Genomic DNA, 19,260 nt, shown 5'->3' on the forward strand with positions numbered 1-19,260 from the left:
TATCAGGACCTCATCAAGATAAAAAGCTTCTGCAACGTGAAGGAAACAATCAGCAAAACTAAAAGACAATTGATGGAATGGGAGAAGATATTTGCGAATGACATATCGGATAAAGGGTTAGTATCCAAAATCTATAAAGAACTTATCAAACTCAACACCCAAAAATCAAATAATCCAGTGAAGAAATGGGCAAAAGACATGAACAGACATTTTTCAAAAGAAGACATCCCGAAGGCTAACAGACACATGAAAAGATGCTCCATATCAATCATTATCAGGGAAATACAGATCAAAAACACGAGATACCACTTCACACTTGTCAGAATGGCTAAAATTAACAACTAAAGAAGCAAAAGATGATGGCAAGGATGCAGAGAAAGAGGAATCCTCTTACACTGTTGGTGAGAAGGCAAACTGGTGTGGCCACTCTGGAAAGCAGTATGGAGGTTCCTCAAAAAATTAAAAATAGAGCCTACCCTACGACCCAGTAATTGAACCACTGGGTATTTATCCAAAGCATCCAGAAATGTTGATTTGAAGAGACACATGCACCCCAATGTTTATAACAGTACCACCCATAGTAGCTAAGTTATGGAAAAAGCCCAAATGTCCATCAACTGAAGAATGGATATGGTAAATAAGATATGATATAGAATGATGAAGAAGATATGACATAGAATGGTAAAGAAGATGTGATACACACACACATATACATACAATGGAATACTACTCAGCAATGAAAAAGAATGAAATCTTGCCATTTGCAACAACATGGATGGAACTGCAATGTATTATGCTAAGCTAAATAAATCAGAGAAAGATAAATATTGTATGATTTCACTCATGTGGAATTTAAGAAACAAAACAAATGAACAAAGGGGAAGGGAAGGAAAAATATAAAAACAGAGAGGGAGGCAAACCATAAGAGACTCTTAAATACAGAGAGAAAACTGAGGGTTGCTGGAGGGGAGGTTGGCAGGGGGTAAATGGGTGACGGGCATTAAGGAGGACACTTGGGATGAGCACTGGCTGTTATATGTAAGTGATGAATTGTTAAATTCTATTCCTGAAACCATTATTGCACTATATGTTAACTAACTTGGATTTAAATAAAATTAAAAAAAAAAAAAAGAAAATCTGGCCACAGAGAAGTCCTCAGAGGACCATTTATTCTGAGGTCCCATAATGAAAATTTGGTAGAAAGGGAATTACAAATTGTCAGAGGCTACTTTCTTTAAGGCCAATCTTCCTTCCAGCTATTCAGGTATTTGCCGCAGCCTGTCTCAAATTGAGGCAGTCATCTTAGAATTTCCTGGATGTAAATCCATCTGTACAGGTTAATAAATGACTCACAGTCTGTCAGGTACTAGGTACACTGTACAGAATAGTAAAGTAGTGACACCAGAATCATTAAATCATCTCTTAGCCTCATTTAAGTAATAGTCAATTTATTATTCCTCACTGTCTAATTGTCCATTTGGAAAAAAAATTATACTTTCTTTTTTTACAGTGGGAGTCCACTTGTCACTGAAGACACTTTAATCTTAAGGGGAAAAAATGTGCCTTTAAATTATAAGTAATCAACAAAAACACTTAAAAAACATTTACACCATCTCACCCATATAAGTTTCCAAGCATAAATATTCTAGCAATGATCATGCAGCTTAAAACACTAGACCACATTATAAAAATAAGTCAAAAAAGAAAAATCCTTAGTTTGGTTTAGTAAGTCATATTCTGAAAAACTTCTGAGAATTTACCTCTGAAAACCAAGGAGTTTGGATAAAGTAAATTAATACTTAGTATAATTGGCATATACAAATAAAAATACTTTCATTTTGAGGCAAAAAAAAAAAAAGAAAATGACTTACTCTTTTGGATATAAACCTCTCACATTTTGAAAATGCATTTAATTGAAGATACCCTCTTTGATAGATGATACCCTTGTAAGATGTATCCTGCCAAACAATTTTTTGATGTCATGACTTCCCCAGATTTTCTGTGACAGTGAGGGGACAGTCTATACTTCCCTTACTTCTTGACCTTGCAGTGTGGGAGTCCTTGGTTTGTGATGATTCTGGTCATTCCGACCAGGGCCCTTTCACTCTTGCCCTGGTTTTCCTATCTTTTCTTGTCTTCACTCTCACCATCACTTTTATTTGATAAATAGCTATTGAGCACCTATGTGTAAGTGCTCTAGGGACTTGGGGATAGGTTAAGACAGAAATGGCCCCTGCCTTCATCCGGGAAGGAAATATAGACATTAGATAAATCAATTATACAACTAATTCATTAATTCTGTAGTAAGTGCTATGAGGAAGTATAGCCATTACAAAAGATTCTACTGGACAAATACGACTTTTGCAGGAATAGTTTTTGCAGAATAGTTTCCTTGAAAGAGTGATGTGTGAAGACTAGTTAAAAGATACGGGCAGGACAAAGAAAAACCATAAAGGGTCATCCGTTTCCCCATGGTTAGTAACAGTGGGGCACCATTATGTGAAGGGGAAAGGGATGAAGTGGTACTAAAACCTGAAAAGAGAGCTGTGTGTACAGGACCAACTTAATGGAGCTGTGACCTTTGACGGAAGGACATCTAGAGCCCATATAGACCCTGAAAGGAGGGAACTTAAATAATAAAAAAAATACATACCCCAAACTTAATCTTATCACCCACTCTTGATCTCCGGTCAGTGTCGTTTCACCTACATTGTCAAATTTAACCAAAAACCAGGGAATAAGGGAGCCCATTGAAGCAGTCCATACAAATCAGCCTCTTGAGACACAGAGCAGGGTGGAAAGGATGGAGAATGGATCTGGAAAAGAATAATCACCCATAAGGATTTTGGCAATAATCTAAGAGCAATTGGGAAGTCGTGAAACAGTTTGGAGCATGGAGATACATGGTCAGATTTGTATTTTTAAGTTACTCTGGCTACACTTTGGTGGAAAGTGAAGGGATACAATGACACAATTTTAGCAGACATAGAAATATCTAGAGGAGATGTGCTGTTAGCCTGGACTAGATAGTGGATATATTTGAAACCATTTCAAGAGATAAAATAGTTTAGTGATGGACCGCATATGGGGAGGAGGGCAGTGAGAAGGTAGAGGTGTCCATGATGACCTACAGTTTTCTGAGTGGGAATTGATGCCTTAGCTAAGAAAAGAGACACTGGCATAACATCTGGATTCTGGATAAGATCCTATGTTCGGGCTCAGAGCTGGTGATTTTTGAGGTGCCTATGGGCCAGAATAGGAGTCTAGATATTATATATGATAGAGAGGCTGCTAGACATCATGTTTAGTGTTATCTGGGGGAGCAAAATGAGTTGTTTCCCAGTCTTGAGGAGTTTAAAGGAGTTTTATGAATTCCTCTTCCTATCTCCTGAGAAGGTTGAGGTATTTGACATAGGCAGGGATAGCTTCATCTGTTCTCACTCTAATCCCAAACCAAGCATTTGTGAAGAAACTACTGTCAAGTTAGGAAAGGAGTGCTGGTTAATATAATCAGTTCCTGCCACCAGTTTTAGGTCCTGTCAAACTGTCTTTATTTTTACTTTGATAACTGATTAAATTGTAGAAAATATTGTCAATTACAAAGTTTCTCATCTTGTCTCTTGGTCTTTGCTTTGATTTTGTCCTTCAGATTTTTACAAAATCATAAAGTTTGAAAGTTTGAAATCACCTTAAAAGTCATTTAGTTCCATTCCCCCAAGTTCAGTCCCTCAAGTATACCTGTATTTTTTTTAATAGCGTAAACCATTATTCTTTTTATAGAACACTTAAGGGATGATTAAATTCCTCCGGGGAAGGAAACTAACCACCTCCAATAGTGCATTTCCAACTATTCTTTGGACAGTTTTTCAGTAGGCTGATCTAACTCTTTGTAATGTCCACTCTCCACTCCCTCCTTTTTTTCCCCCTGGCTGTCTGGGGGAGCACATTAAGTCCTCTTTCTCCCTTATGACCACCTTCCAGTTATTTTTTTACTGTTTATTTATTTATTTTGAAGGATAGATACAGAGCGAGTGGGGGAGGGATAGAGAGAGGGGGAGACAGAATCCCAAGCAGGCTCTGCACTGTCAGCATGGAGTCTGATGTGGGGCTTGAACCCATGAACCACGAGATCATGACCTGAGCCTAAATCAAGAGTCAGACGTTTAACCAACTGAGCCATTCAGGTGCCCTGACCACCTTCCAGTTCTGAACTCTGAGTGCCATGTTGCTTGTTGGCCTTCTGTCAGGTACCAAACCCAGCTCTACACCTCTAATCCATCTAACATATTTCTAACCCCTTAGTATGATAGGAGGCATTTTCCAAATGGTTGTTTTTTTGTATGTTTGGTTGGTTGGTTGGTTTTTGTTTTGTTTTTGTTTTTGTTTTTGTTTTTCCAAATGGTTGTTTTGAACGAGAAACTATTTTAGCTGAGATCTGTCCAATGTTGAATAGAGTGGAATTAGTATGTCTCAAAGTCTGCAAAATATGCTTCCATTGATCCAGGTCTCTTATCTCTACTACTTATTTTGCCATAGATCTGTCTTTTTATTATTTTCTCTTTTCACTTCACTGGGTCGGGAATTTAGTAATATTTGTTTGAATATTTTTAGTATGCGGATGACTACACCAAGTAAGCTATTTGTGACTTCCTGGAAAATTTGCCTTCACCACCTTCTGCTTGGTTCCTTGACTACTTTCTTCAAGGAGACCTGAGATTAGATGTTGTAGTATTAGAAAAATTGGTGTCATTGGGTGGTTTTTTTTTGTCTTTTGGGGTGTTTTTTGTTTTTGTCTTTTTCTTTCTTGCTTTTGTTTTGCTGCTGTCTTCTGTCTTCTTTTACTGAGGTATAATTAACATGTAATATTAATTTCATTACAACATAATGATTCAATATTTGCATATATTGTAAAATTATTACCACAATAAGTCTACTTAACATTCATCACCATACATGGATACCAACTTTTTTTCTTGTGATGAGAATTTTTAAGATCTACTCTCTTAGCAGCTTTCAAATGGGCAGTACACCTTCATTAACCATAGTTGCCATGAAGGTGGTCTCTTTGATGCCTGCCACAATAGATCAAGTATCAAGAATTATTTAAAGGATAATCTCTTTCCAATTATGTTGCATCAACTTTCTATAGTGAACTAGATGAAAACATATGTTTCTGTGTTGAAAACAATTTATTAAAGGCTTCTCTTGAAAGCTCCAAATTCGAGCCTTTCTCAATTCACTGGTTCTCTGAAACAGAGGTTAATACTAAATGGCCTTTTGTGTTTACCAACAAAAATGATAGCTGGAAGAACTAAGGAACCCCTTGGATCATTCAGCAGTGGTAATAACACAATGACTATTGTTATGCTCACTTTATGGACAAGGAAACTGAGGAAATGATGAAATAGGGAACTTGCCTCTGGTCAAAGAGCTAGAAATTGGCAGAGGCACTTACCATGCTAGATTTTAACCGTCTGTTTTATCTCTACATACCTGAGCAGGCTGCCCATTACCTGTTTTTCCATTTTATACACAGAACCCTATCAGGTGCTGGGCATATAATAGGCACTAATTAAAAATATATTGTATGGCTGACTAAATCAACTTGATTACATCCTCTTCCTCTGAACCTCATTTTTAAAAACAAGAAGACACATATTCCTTCTGTGTTATGTCCTTAAAGATGAAATCATACTTGGTAATAACAGGTGCTTTGTTCTCCAGAGGAATAAAGTTGTTAAGAAATGAAATCATTAACTATTGGCCAATTTACCTGGCCCTCATCTACAGATGGTTCACTCCACCAGCTTCTGTCTTACAGCTAAATTCAAAGTCCATTCAACTCAAATCACATGGGGACATGAAGAACTGTCTACATTTCAGTTTAATATATAGTAGTGTAAAGCCAGTCCATAGGTCAAGTGGATGGGGACTAGTAGATAGGAAGTAAGGGCACAGGTGAAGAGTAAGTTATATTAATTTTCTGGTGTTGTGTAGATCAGATGACTGAGTGATTGTCAGAAATGTTTGCATAGATTGGTAAGGATGACCCCATGTACATATAGCCCTGGAGTATCGTCAGTTAATATTATGTCAGGGACACTCGAGAGTAATAAGATTTAATAAACCAAATGACCTTCTTTAGCAGATACTTGTGTTGCTGGGTGGTGTTGCTGGAGTAATGGTCTCAAAGCTCAGGATCTATGAGGGAATAACTATGGTAGTAAATATTTTATTATTTTGTTCTCTAAAGAGAATTTTGGTAATTTCTTCTATATTTAAATAGTGGGTAAACCCTGTTATTGGAAGAGAAGCCCATAAGAACAGTCTGTCTGCTCTGAAAAGTTATTCGAAATGTTACAAAAGAAGTTCACTTTACAACTACAAAGGAATTTCAAGTAATAAATTGTATTACATGCATCATAAGCAAAACAGGCCATTTTAAATTTCCATTCTAGATCAAAAAATTATTAAAAATGTATTGAAATGATTGAAAAAGAAGAATCAGAGCAAGGAATTAATATTTGATTTTCATCACTCAGAAGATAAGTTCTTCATTCTATCTTGTCATCAATAATGATAATATATCTTAAAGTCATCAAACAGTAGTGTAACATCTTAATTTGAGCTAAATATGTTTTAAACATCTGCATTATTTATGAGCTTTCTACTTGCTGGAAAATTGATCTGAATGGGGAAAAATCCAGAGAGTTGCATTTTCTTGTTATTTACATTTTATTGCAACCAGCCATTGGCTTTAGGGTTCCAAATGGTAGAATTGAAGAACATAAACATGCTTTAGGGAGTATGAAAAGGGATGGGAAATTTTCTGGGAATTATAGATTAGCAAGTTACATTCGAATCACAAGTTTTATTCCCTTTGCTAAAATTCCAGGCAGCAGAGAATCTGTGAAAATTACCAGTTTTGGCAAAATCTCTTTAGAAGAAAATTGGCATTCCAGTCCTGTCTTGCTACCAGCCAAGTTCAATATAATTTTTACCAAGTCATTAACTTGGATGGATCATGGTTTGCGTATTTTTAATGACTTTTTTTTCAATTTTATATATTTATTTTGAGGTGGGGAGGGTGAGAGAGAGAGAGAGAGAGAGAGAGGGAGGGAGAGAGAATCCCAAGCAGGCTCTATTCTGTCAGTTCAGAGCTTGACATGGGACTCAAACTCACAAACAATGAGATCATGACCTGCGCCAAAATCAAAAAGTTGGTCACTTAACCAACTAAGCCACCCAGGTGCCCCTTGGTTTCTAGATTTTTAAATAGGTATTCTGTGTTAAATAATTTTTAAGTTTTCTTCCCCCTGATTTAAACAACTGATTGCAACCAGCGTTTCAGTTTCACACTTGAGGAAAAACAACAGAGCAAAGGCTATAAGGTGGTAGGTAGGCCTCTAAGGTCCTTGTGGCAGTTCTTCATCTGTGAAAGGAGAATAATGGACCTTGATTTTATCCACCTTTCAGGAAAGGTGAGAGCAAATGAGGTAACAATTGTACTTGTGTCTTTCAAGTGAAAAGTAGTGGCCAAGAGCCCACATGTGCAGGGCAACAAGCGCCTCTCTTGCTACTTCAGACTGGATGAATTTTATACTTTGAGATATTTTGTGCAAGCTTCTTGTTGTTAATAAAAATTATATGTATGTACGTGTGTATATACACACCTTTGTACTGCCAGTCAGAACTTCTGAGTTGATATAGTTCATCCCAAAGCAAAGAAACCTGTTGTTTTATATAACCAGCAAAATAACTGGTCATAACAAATATGCAATTTATGCTAGAATTTTTAAAAAAATATTTAAAAAGAAAAGGTTGAGTATTCCCTTCACCACTTTTGAAAACTTGGTAGGACTTTGCAGTTACCAGCCTCAGATGAAACCAAAACAATCATGGCACTTTCCCTGTGGCAGGGAAAGGTGGATCTCTGTACCTAGGGAAAAAAGTCTCTGTGGAGCCACAGATCACAGGCATAATAAAGGTCTGTTAAATTTTACATTTTAGTGGTTAAGACATCCTTTCACTCTCTGGCCCCTATCCCATTTTCATTTTCTTCTACAAGGAGTTCCAAATTGGAGCCGAGAACTAATAGCCCTTTGAATCCTCACATGCTATCCAGTAATCCTTGTCTTTCATCCATACATAACAGGGATACCAAGCCACCAAGCAGTAGGTATTATGTGCTTTCTGTATGTGGACCTGTAATCTAACTGCATCTCAGATAAACTCTATTGATGAATTCAAAGTGCTGCCATATTAAGGAGTTTACCATCAGAGCCAGAATGCACAGAGATGGCTGAGATATTTTACGTGGTTAACAGGGTTCTCATTTAGAGCTGCCTACTCAAAGCATGGCCTGGGACCAGCAGCATTGACTCCATCTAGGAGCTCATTAAAAATGCAGAATCCCAGATCCTACTGCAGACCTGCTGATCCCCAGATGATTGGTCTGGACATTAGAGACAAGATGTAGTGATGTAGAATACTTGTTCTCGATCCTAGCTACTTATCAGAACAATGGAAGAACTTTTAAAAATATGGATGCATGGGTTCCATCCACAGAGATTCTGATATACTTGGTCTGGGATATATCCTGGGCATCATGATTTTCAAAGCTTTCTATGTAATTCTGATATGTAGCAAAATTTGAGAACCACTGAATTAGACCATATAACAATACATAGTGGAAGAATTCATCACATTGAATTATCCAACCTTCACTGTGAATACCTCGCGTGTTACTACTTGTTTTGTTGGCCCATGTTACCTTTTCCTGTGGTGACTATCCCTCTTTCTTCTACCACAACTCAGGTCTGACCCCATCTGCCTTTCAAGAAATATTTATCTCCAATACCTTCTTCCCCCAGACCATCTTCTCCCTTCCTCCTTTGAAATCCATTTCACTGTACCTTTAGCTTTCTTACTGAATCTGCAGTTTTTCACATAGTAGTCCAGTCATTTATACACATGACTTATTCCTTCTCCTGAGCTGTGAGCTCCTAGAGGGCAGAAGCCACATCTGATTCATCTTTGTAACTTTTGGGATCTAGCAAGGCTGGGTAATGTGTATGTAGAATGGAGCTTGGAACAGAGAGGGAAAAAGGCAGAACAGCCTGGATGTGTTCTCTTCAAATTATTCAGGTAAGGTGGACACACAAAGAATGCATGGCTAGAATTTAAGATCTTAATGAAATAAAGGAGAGAGCCTGGTAAATCACACCAGAGGAACAGTGGGGATACAAGTTGATAGAAGAATAGAGGAAAGAGAGCAGTGATTATATCCAGGGGGCACTAATCATGGTTTTCTGAAAGGAGAAGGCTGGATGACCTGGGAGTAGAGAGAAGTGAGAAACTCAAGTTGCTCAGAGAATTCTACTACATATCCCAGATTGCTGGTGCAGGCTGTCATTGAGTAAGTGTGGCTAAGTTCTGCACAGTCCTCATTGCTCCTTTCAGATTTTCTCAAAAGTGATCCCCTTTCACCCCTAAATGAGCCAGCATACTCCCAGATAGTAGATATGAGTAGATACACAATCAGGATGCACAATTAAGCTCTTACCTGTGTTTCGTTCATCTTTCAGTAGATTTCTACCTGTTAGTACAGATCAACATTGCAATTTATTACCATTCCACATTCAAGTTTGGGATTTATATCACACTTCTTCTGTGAATCTTGAAGTACTTTACAGAGGGGGGAATTGATTCTCTTCAGGCAATTGCATAAGTTGCTATGGGAGCAGAAATTGTCACAAAAATTCATGGGTGAGTGAATCCTCCAGGAAAGGCCCAGTAAGGTAGCAAGTTGACAGGCAGATGGACAGTGGAGTATTTGGGAAATGAACTCGCTTGATTTTGCTTCAAGGGACCCAAGATCCAATATCCTTAGCCATGGTTAAAGAGAAGTGTAGTTCATCACAACCTCTTCTCTGCAGTCTTTCCGTTCTTGAAAAAATGTGGTGGCCACTTCAGGCTCACAGGAAGCCAGATATAGAACTGGCTTAAAGGAAAAATCACGGAAAGCACATGCTTTCCATACCCTTTTACAGCCTGACTAAATGCCTAAAAGGAAGGTCTCCTGGGCCACTCCTAACTCTTAAAGAGCTACTCCCAATATAATATTATGTCAAAGGCATTCTATCAGGAACAAAGAATATATAGTAACTGACTTGTTAAATTTGTGAAGCCAAGGCAAATATATCTTAAATTTTCTACTTAGTATCCAATAGTAAAAAGTAGAAAGGAACTGGTATTTAAATTTCACTTCTATTACTTGTTGGGTTTTCTTGTTTATAAAATAAGAATCATGATGGTTGCCTAGCTGGTGTGTGTGTGTGTGTGTGTGTGTGTGTGTGTGTGTTGAAAAATATATAAAATGCACTAACATGGGGCCTGGCATAGAGTAGGTACTCAACAAGTATTCAGATATTTGTTCCCTCTTTCCTTCTCCACTTTGTATTCCTACCAAAGTCTTATTAAAATCTCGGGGCCAGAGAGCCCACTATTCAATGGCAAATAGGTGACTTGAGAAAAGTCAAGTTTTCATGGGGTGTGTGGCAGCTAAGAAGAGAATAGAGGCCAGAGATAGGAAAAAAAAAAACTGTAGGAGTGTGGTTGTTCTGGTGATGGCTGTTGCAAACAAAATTTTTGAGTGGCCAGATGTCCTAAGTATAGAATTTCCCAACCTCAACACACACACTTATGCTCCTGACAATGAGCCCTCCCCTCATTGCTCTCCTTCCCTCAACCGCCATCCCATTACCTAACCAGCTTCCTCTTTCCACTTAGGCACAGAAAAATTGAATGCAGGCTTCCTCTTCCTCTAAAACCTGTCTCCTTCCAACCCTTTGAGAGAAGAAGGGATTAAGGGCAGGCACTTTTAATATGCCCACAAGCCACTGAAGTTACTTTTTCATTTCTTCTTCTCCCCAACCTTCAATGAAACAGAAGGAACAAAGTCTTGAGATTGGTGGGGTAAGTGGAATGGGCCAAAGGGGCCATATAGCACTGTGAGATCTGAGTACCTGCTTCAGTTACAACAGAGCTGCAGGTTTCAAGGGCTTCTTGAAGCAGAGCAGCCTGTACTGAATTCTAAAGTGAAAACCAGAGGTGGAGTCACAGCTTAGTCAGGACAGGCCTTTTCCACTCTTTTCTACAGTGAGTGACAGATGGCAGATGGTTCCCTGGATTTCCAAAGGAAGGGCTTCATTTGTTTGCACATTGCATTCTGTACTGATTAAAGAACAAACCACCTTCAGTGGTAAATGTTTTGCATTCTGGGGAAAAAAATAAGTAGTCAGGGCATCCCACATATTGATGAAACACTGCTGGTAGTTTCATTACTTGAATGTATATTTCAGGTTCAGCAGATATGCTACTTTCCTCTCAAAGCCTATCCTGAGTCCCCAAGTAAAGACAGCCTCTTCTCCTCTATGAACTCAATGCACTTGATCTGCATCTCTTCCAGGAACTATGTGCTCTGCTTATGCAGGTGACCTGTGTCTTTTTCCTGAGGATGGAAATCATGTCTGGCTTATCTTTGCATTTCTCATAGGACTTGGTAAAATGACAAAACAGTGACAGAAGAGGAGAATCATCTGTTTGACACCTATAGGAGCCTACCGTCCTACAGACTCTCTAAAGCCCATATAATTCCACCCAAAGTCAGGTTCATCACCTCATGCCAATAATCTTGACAAAGCAGAATTGCTGTTTTGTGTCCCCTGTTTGTGAGCCACCATGAGATGTGAGCTTCTTCACAACTTCTTCCTCACCTGTTTATGATCAAGTCTCACTGCAAACCCCTTCTCTGTCTGGAGACAGACCTGGCTTCACTTGTAGTCAAACTTCTCAGAAGAGTGGAGTATGTTGCCTATCTTAATTGCTCATTTTCCATAGGCTTTTCAACCCATTCAAATCTCACGTGAGCTTCCACACTCCTTATGACACTAAATAAATGGTCCTGTTGGCAACATTCAACCCTATTTATCAATGCTCTTCTTGAAACACTTTCTTCTCTTGGCTCCTATGACACTCTACTAGATTTCCATTCACATCTCTGACTTATCCTTGTCCTCTGCTGGCTGCTTCATTGTCTCTATCTCATCTTCAAAGGCTGGACCCACACATCCATCATATACCTCTTCCACTTTATGTTCTCTTTGGACTTTCATGCACACCCACGGCTGCAGTAACATACACCACACTGTGTCTGCTCTCAAATCTGTGTCCTCAGCCAATCCCTTGTTGAGATCCAAACCTGTGTACCAGTCTCACTGGCTGCTTAATTTCAACATTTCTAAAGTTGAACCTGTGATCTCTTCCATAAAACAACATCCCCCTGTTATGTTCCGCAGCTACAGAAATGTGCACATGTGCAAACTATACTTCTTCCCATAAGACTTAGGCACAATACTAATAAAATAATTATAAATTAGCTATTAAATGTCTGGCTCTTCTAATAAAATGTAAGCTCCCTCAGAGGAGGAATTATATCTTTGGATAATTTTTTTTGTTTTATGAATGAGTCAATGTGCAAATTGATGAATGCATGGGTGAATGAATAAATGAATTTGGCTAGAATATCCTCCCAACCCCATGTAGCCTAGCATTAAGAAATTATTCATTCTCTTCATAGAAACAGAAAGCAGATTGGTGGTTGCCAGGAGCAGGGAGTCGGGGGTGGAAGAAGTGAGTGGAGATGATTAAAAGGTACAAACTTACAGTTATAAGATGAGTAAGTTCTGGGGATGTAATGCACAGCATGGTGACTATAGTTGATAATACCATATTGAATATTCGAAAGCTAGTAAGAGAGTAGATCTTAAAATGTATCACCACACACAAATAATATACTTGTGAGGTGATGGATATGTTATCTAACTTTATTGGCTAATCATTTTGCAATATATACATACATTGAATCATGATATTGTATACCTTAAGCTTATACAATCTTATATCTTAACTATATTTCAATAAAGCCCCCCTCCAAAAAAAGAAATTATGAGTTCTCCAATGGGATATTGCTTTTGAATGCATACTCTGGAAAAAAAAAATGTGAGATACAAAACATCCATAAAATGTGAACAGATAGCTAGGGAAAGATACTTATCTAAAGGAAAGTGTGTGGGTATAGAAATCAGAAATGTAGATGGTAGATTGTAACCTTCATATAGCTTCCATAGCTGTTGGTTCTGGGTTTTCCCACTGCCAGAGTGAGCTTCATACAGTGGCCTGTTTCACCCGCTTTCACCAGCAGGGATGTGACTCTTCCAGCACCTAATGAGAGTGGTCCACACAGCTGCATCTCCAAACTGACAACTCTCCCAGTTTATCTCTAGCAGTTCAAAAAACTGCCTTTTCCAGTTGATCTATTCATTGCTTGATCAATACTTTTTTTTTTTTTTTTTGTAAAAAGAAGAAGATATATTCTTTCTTTAAAATACTGGGAGAGATAAAGATGGCATACTTAAAAGTCATCACAGCACTTGAGCCTTCTGGAACTTTTTGTTCTGAAACATTTTCACACATCTATAGGTGTGGAAATTTAATAGTATAAAATAGGCTTATGAAATTTTAAACCAATACACACGTCATAAATAATAAAGTGAGTGTGTGGGGTATTATGCTGGGCATTTCTCCAAATTTTCTTTTGCCCAATGCTTTCTATGAGTATCAGTGACATGGCTGCCATCCTGTAATACTCTACTCTTTGAGAGCAGATTATGGACTTCTACCATTGTATCCTTCATAGCCCAAGCACTTTGCATTTCAAAGAATAGTAGCGCTAAGTGGATTATTTGTTAAAATCAAATTATAACATTTCTGGTTTTTATGAGGCACTTCTGCTTCTGCCCATCCCTGTCACCCAGGCTGTCACTAACCACAGATTGACCCCTGGGGAACATCTTACTCAGGTCTCCCATCTTCACAGCACTGTATGCATTGGACTTTAACAGATTCTCTCTTCCCATCAAACCACATCTCTCCTGTATCCTGAGCCATCTGAAATACTTCCTGTGAAGTGCTGATAGAATACACCATCCTGTGAGAACATGGTGGTTGCTAATGGTTTCATTTTTTTTTTTAGCTTCCCAATTGATGTAGTTGTAACTAGTTTTTATTAATAATAATGTAGCAACAATGACAATAGCTCCCATTTATAAAGGAGGGTGTGGCAATAGTATATGCACACTAGTTATTGGATTGTTATAATTACCAGCGATGATGACCATTGTTATTAGTATCGAGCTTGTACTCAACTGGACTTTATTTCTCTCCTTTTTTGGTGTTATCTCAAGTAAGCTATTAGAATTATAGTTACTTTATGTCCCAGAATTGATTTGGAGTAAATAAACGAATCATGTGTGTAAGGGTGTGTGTGGAGGTGGGGAGGGTGGGTGTGTGAACAGTTATGTGTGTCTCTCCTGATTTCAAAGCAATTCAAAAGCTTTATAAAGATGGTAGCTAAGGATGTAGGCTTTGGCATCCAAATGCCTGGGTTCAAATCCAGGTCTCTCGAGAGCTAACTTCTGTGAACTTAGGCAAGCTTTTTAACTTCTCTGACCTAATTTTCTCATTTGTAAAAAAGAATAACCACAGCACCTAATTCATAAAATTTTGAGGGTTAAATGATAAATGAATGTCTATTATGTTACATAATAGCACTCACTAATGTATATTGCTATTTTTTTTTTAATTTTCTTAACGTTTATTTATTTTTGAGACAGAGAGAGACAGAGCATGAATGGGGGAGGGTCAGAGAGATAGGGAGACACAGAATCTGAAACAGGCTCCAGCCTCTGAGCTGTCAGCACAGAGCCCGACGCGGGGCTCAAACTCACGGACCGAGAGATCATGACCTGAGCCGAAGTCGGACACCTAACCGACTGAGCCACCCAGGCGCCCCTGTTGCTATTTATTTTTTTTTATTTTTTTTTTCAACGTTTATTTATTTTTGGGACAGAGAGAGACAGAGCATGAACGGGGGAGGGGCAGAGAGAGAGAGGGAGACACAGAATCGGAAACAGGCTCCAGGCTCTGAGCCATCAGCCCAGAGCCCGACGCGGGGCTCGAACTCACGGACTGCAAGATCATGACCTGGCTGAAGTCGGACGCTTAACCGACTGTGCCACCCAGGCGCCCCGCTATTTATTTTTATTATTACTATTTTTTAAAAGAACTGGAAGAATACAGAAGAGCAAAAAGAAAAGTAGTCACATTTAATTCCATTATATAACTACTATTAACATTCTAGTCTATATAATTCTGGTCTTTTTTTGTTTATATGTATGCCTAAGTATGTTCAATTTTTATAAAATTAGAAATTATTTATTACCACTTTATAATTTACTTTATCAATTTACTTTTCTATGTCAATATTTAGTCTTGTACATAGTATTATCATTCGCATGTTAACTCAAATATATGTGTTTTGTAATTTAGTGATTGGATAGTTAGGATGCTTGGAAGTTTTACTTTTACAAAAAACAGAAATATGAAATAATCTGAATATACACCTTTGGTATATATTTGATTAATTTGGGCATAAATTTGTAGGAAACAATTTAATAAGCTATAGAATATAAAAAATTAATACTTTAGTTAAGACTTTTATTCATTTCAATCAATAGTATATGAGGCTTCTAGTTTCTATGTAATATTGCCAAGTCTGTGTAGCATATATTTTTTATTTTACCTAATCTAATGGCTTCTATGCAATATGAGACAGGTTATTTTAATTCTAAACCTAGATTTCCAACCTGTAAAATTAACTAACGGGCACAGGATTTAGAAATATAGTCACAGGTCATGAAGTTTACAGTATTCTAGAGCCTTTTGATGCTCAATATTTGAAGTATAGCTCCAATGAGAAAGGGTGGTGAAGTTGGGTGAACACCAGAAGAGGTTGAAGGGATGACTATTGAAGAGCATTCCCATGAATGTTGTAACTGTCCAGAATGTCCCAGGTTGATCACACTTGTAGATTCCAATTCAGAGAGTGATATAATTAACAAATATAATTTGAATTGGTTATTATTTTTTTATTACTTTCTATCCTGCTAAAATGTATGCTTCATAAGGGCAGGGATATTTGTTTCATTCACTGATGTATCTTAAGCACGTAGCATGAAACCTGACACATAGTAGGGGTTAAATAATAAATGTCTATTAAACAAACAAACTGAATGAAGCTACCCTATATGTTAAGAGACTGCATGCCCTAGTAACTGGCAGAATACCCTTCCCAGCATAAGTGTGAGTAAGCTGCCATGATTGAGACCTCTTGGATTTGCTTCTTCCCAGCAACCATTGCTATGTCCCATGACATAGCCTGTCTCAGATACGTTAATGCCTTCAGCCTTCCCTACTGCAGTCCACACTCTTCACAGTAATATTGGCCCTCTCTGTTCAAACCCATTATGAGTTGTCTTACTAGTTCAACTTATTTTCAAGTTCTTAGGGATATTCCATTGTTGTGCCTTCATACAACCTAGAACAACCACCTAATAGGGTAATTGTGAATATATTATATGGGATAATATATAAAGTAAAATACATATCTGTTCATTTAACCAATATTATTATAGACTCAGGAGCCAATTCCACACAGTTCGCTTCTAGGTTGCAAAACTTAATTCCTGTGTCACTTTGAGCAAGTTACCTGATGATACTGTGTTCAGTTTTCTTATCTGTAAAATGCAAATAGTACGTACATTCCTTATAGGACTAATGTGTGGATTAAATTAGTTAAAGCATGTGAAAAAATAGAAATAGTAAGTAAATATTATATATTTTGATAAATATTATTGGCAATAATAATAACCTCATTGGGAATTTGCTCTGTGCCAGAAACCAAATGTATATTGTCTCAGGTAATTCTTAAAACAATTCTATGGGCCAACTATTATTGTTATCACAAATTCATTAGTAAGGATATTAAGGCTCAGAAAGTTTTATTAATGTCCTAAAACCATACAGCTAGTGAGTGGTTGAACCTGGATTCAAATGCAGATGTGTCTGAAATATTTTCTAATGAAGAATTTTTTTCTTAAAATATTTTGAAACATCTGCATTCTCATTAACATTATAATTTCTGATATCTGATTTCTAGGCTTTTTAGCCATGCTCACAACCTTAGAACATTTTTCAAGAAATTAACTTTCAATGCATGTGAATATTTAAACATCCATCTGTTAGTGTAAGGGTATATAGTTTCTAAGGACTGTCAGTCACTTACTGTGATTTTACTGTGGCCCAGTTCACCAATCTCTGTATTTCCTCTAGTATGATGTTGGAAAAAATCAGTCAGTTAAGTAATTAAATACAATTTAAAAATTATGGGGTGGCAAATGATGACCAATATAGACAATCTCTGTTCCATGGTATGGGTTTGGTAAACTTATAAACCTTTTATAATCTCATGAAAAGAATGGCTATCCTTGGAAGATCAAAACATAAACCTTTCAGGATTCATTTTTCAGCAGTGTATTGAAGTTACAAGAGCTCTAACCTAACAGTGATTTTCTACCCAGTGTGGAAGTGTCCTGACACTAGCACTAGTAGAGACCCATATATTATAGAGTAAATGGCTGGACTGAGTGTGCTGTGTGTGACCAAAATCCTTCTCATTCCAGTGACAGACTTGAAATTTGAACACTTTTCAGACACCCCTACCACATAAAACAATGAAAACTGAAAAGCAATCCATGTACAGATGTTAATCCAGCTGCTGTATTTGTGGGCATAATTTGCTATGACATATTTGACAGATTATTTTTTATATTCTTGAGATTTATTTATTTTCATTGAAATATACTAGAAAATATTGTTACCTTTTGCCAAGTGAATGAGTGGGGATATTTGGTAAAAGTGTCTTTCATAGTCAAGAAATCTCAGCAATGTACTGAGAGCTAGCATGACCATGAATTGGCAGAATGGTAGTAATTTGTGAATGATGTTTATTCAGGAAGCACATTAGAAGGTTAGCAATGATAATGTGGGTTTGCACAGGATTCAGCTTGATGTTTGAAGATCTTATTCTTCTCTTCAACAGGTTAATTATGTATGGCTTTGTGAAAGCTATGGTATATGCTGGCCAGTTGAAAAATGGAGACTTCCATTTCACCGACTGTTTGTTTTTTGGTTCACTGATGTCTGCTACAGATCCAGGTAATTGCTCAAATCGTATGTTGTGTGTGTGTGTGTGTGTGTGTGTGTGTGTGTGTGTGTGTTTTCTTTTTATGAATCAAACATTTATATTAAATGTTTCTCTAAAGTCCTTCACCCAAGTCTACATCATAATAATTCCTATTCCTTTTCAATTGTAGTTGACATATCTGTAAGTCATTAAAAAAAAAAAGAAGAAGAAAAAGAAAGAAAAGAAACAGGTGAATATTCTAATAGCTTTCAAAAAATGGATCTGAAAGCAATTTCAGTAGTAGGAATTTCAGAATTTAAAATTCGTTATAGCTTATTTTTCTAGGATATATAGCCATTTTGAGCTATAGGAGTTATTTTTTTCTCCAACTTGTCTTCTTTCAAAAATGACCTATTGAATTTAAAAGTAAAAAATATTTTCAAAAAAATTGTTTACTATGGAACTTTTCAAACATATTAAGAGTAGGGAGAATAATAAAAACAACTGTCATATACCCTTCAGCAGTTACCAAATATGGTCAATATTTTTGTCTACACCCCCCCTACACTCCCTCTCATAATGACTGGATTATGTTAAAGCAAACTTCAGATATTGTATCATTTATTTGTAAATATTTGTAATGGTATTGTCATTATGAAACCTAAAAATATTTATAATTATTTTTTTAAAATATTATTTTAATGTTTATTTATTTTTGACAGAGAGAGAGACAAAGCATGAGTGGGGGAGGGGCAGAGAGAGAGGGAGACACAGAATCTGAAGCAGGCTCCAAGCTCTGAGCTGTCAGCACAGAGCCCGAAGCAGGGCTCGAACTCACAGACCGTGAGATCATGACCTGAACCAAAGTCAGACACTCAACCGACTGAGGCACACAGGTGCCCCTATAATTATTTTTTAATTTTATCAAAGAGCTAGTCTCTCTTCAAATATCCCCAATTGCTTTTTTGTAATTATCATTATTAGTTTGTGTAACAGTTTATACAAATTAGGGCCAAATAAGGGCTACATGTTACAAGTGATTAGCGTTGAGTATCGAGTCTCTTTTAATTTGTATGTTCTTCTTCCATCTTTTATTTTCATCAGTTATTTGTTGG

At 37.2% G+C, this 19,260-nt stretch overlaps 1 protein-coding gene across 9 annotated transcripts in view; it reads left to right on the plus strand.

Annotated features, from left to right (window-relative positions):
• SLC9A9 (solute carrier family 9 member A9) overlaps positions 1-19,260 on the plus strand; it is a 694,304-nt gene that overhangs the window by 278,630 nt on the left and 396,414 nt on the right. For all 9 annotated transcript variants that reach the window (XM_045503389.1, XM_045503385.1, XM_045503383.1 and 6 more), the window contains one exon: positions 18,062-18,177. In XM_045503389.1, coding sequence (XP_045359345.1) covers positions 18,062-18,177 — 116 coding nt within the window. The remainder of the gene's footprint in view (positions 1-18,061; positions 18,178-19,260) is intronic.

This window comes from Leopardus geoffroyi, chromosome C2, assembly GCF_018350155.1.
Source record: "Leopardus geoffroyi isolate Oge1 chromosome C2, O.geoffroyi_Oge1_pat1.0, whole genome shotgun sequence".
Lineage (NCBI taxonomy): Eukaryota > Metazoa > Chordata > Mammalia > Carnivora > Felidae > Leopardus > Leopardus geoffroyi.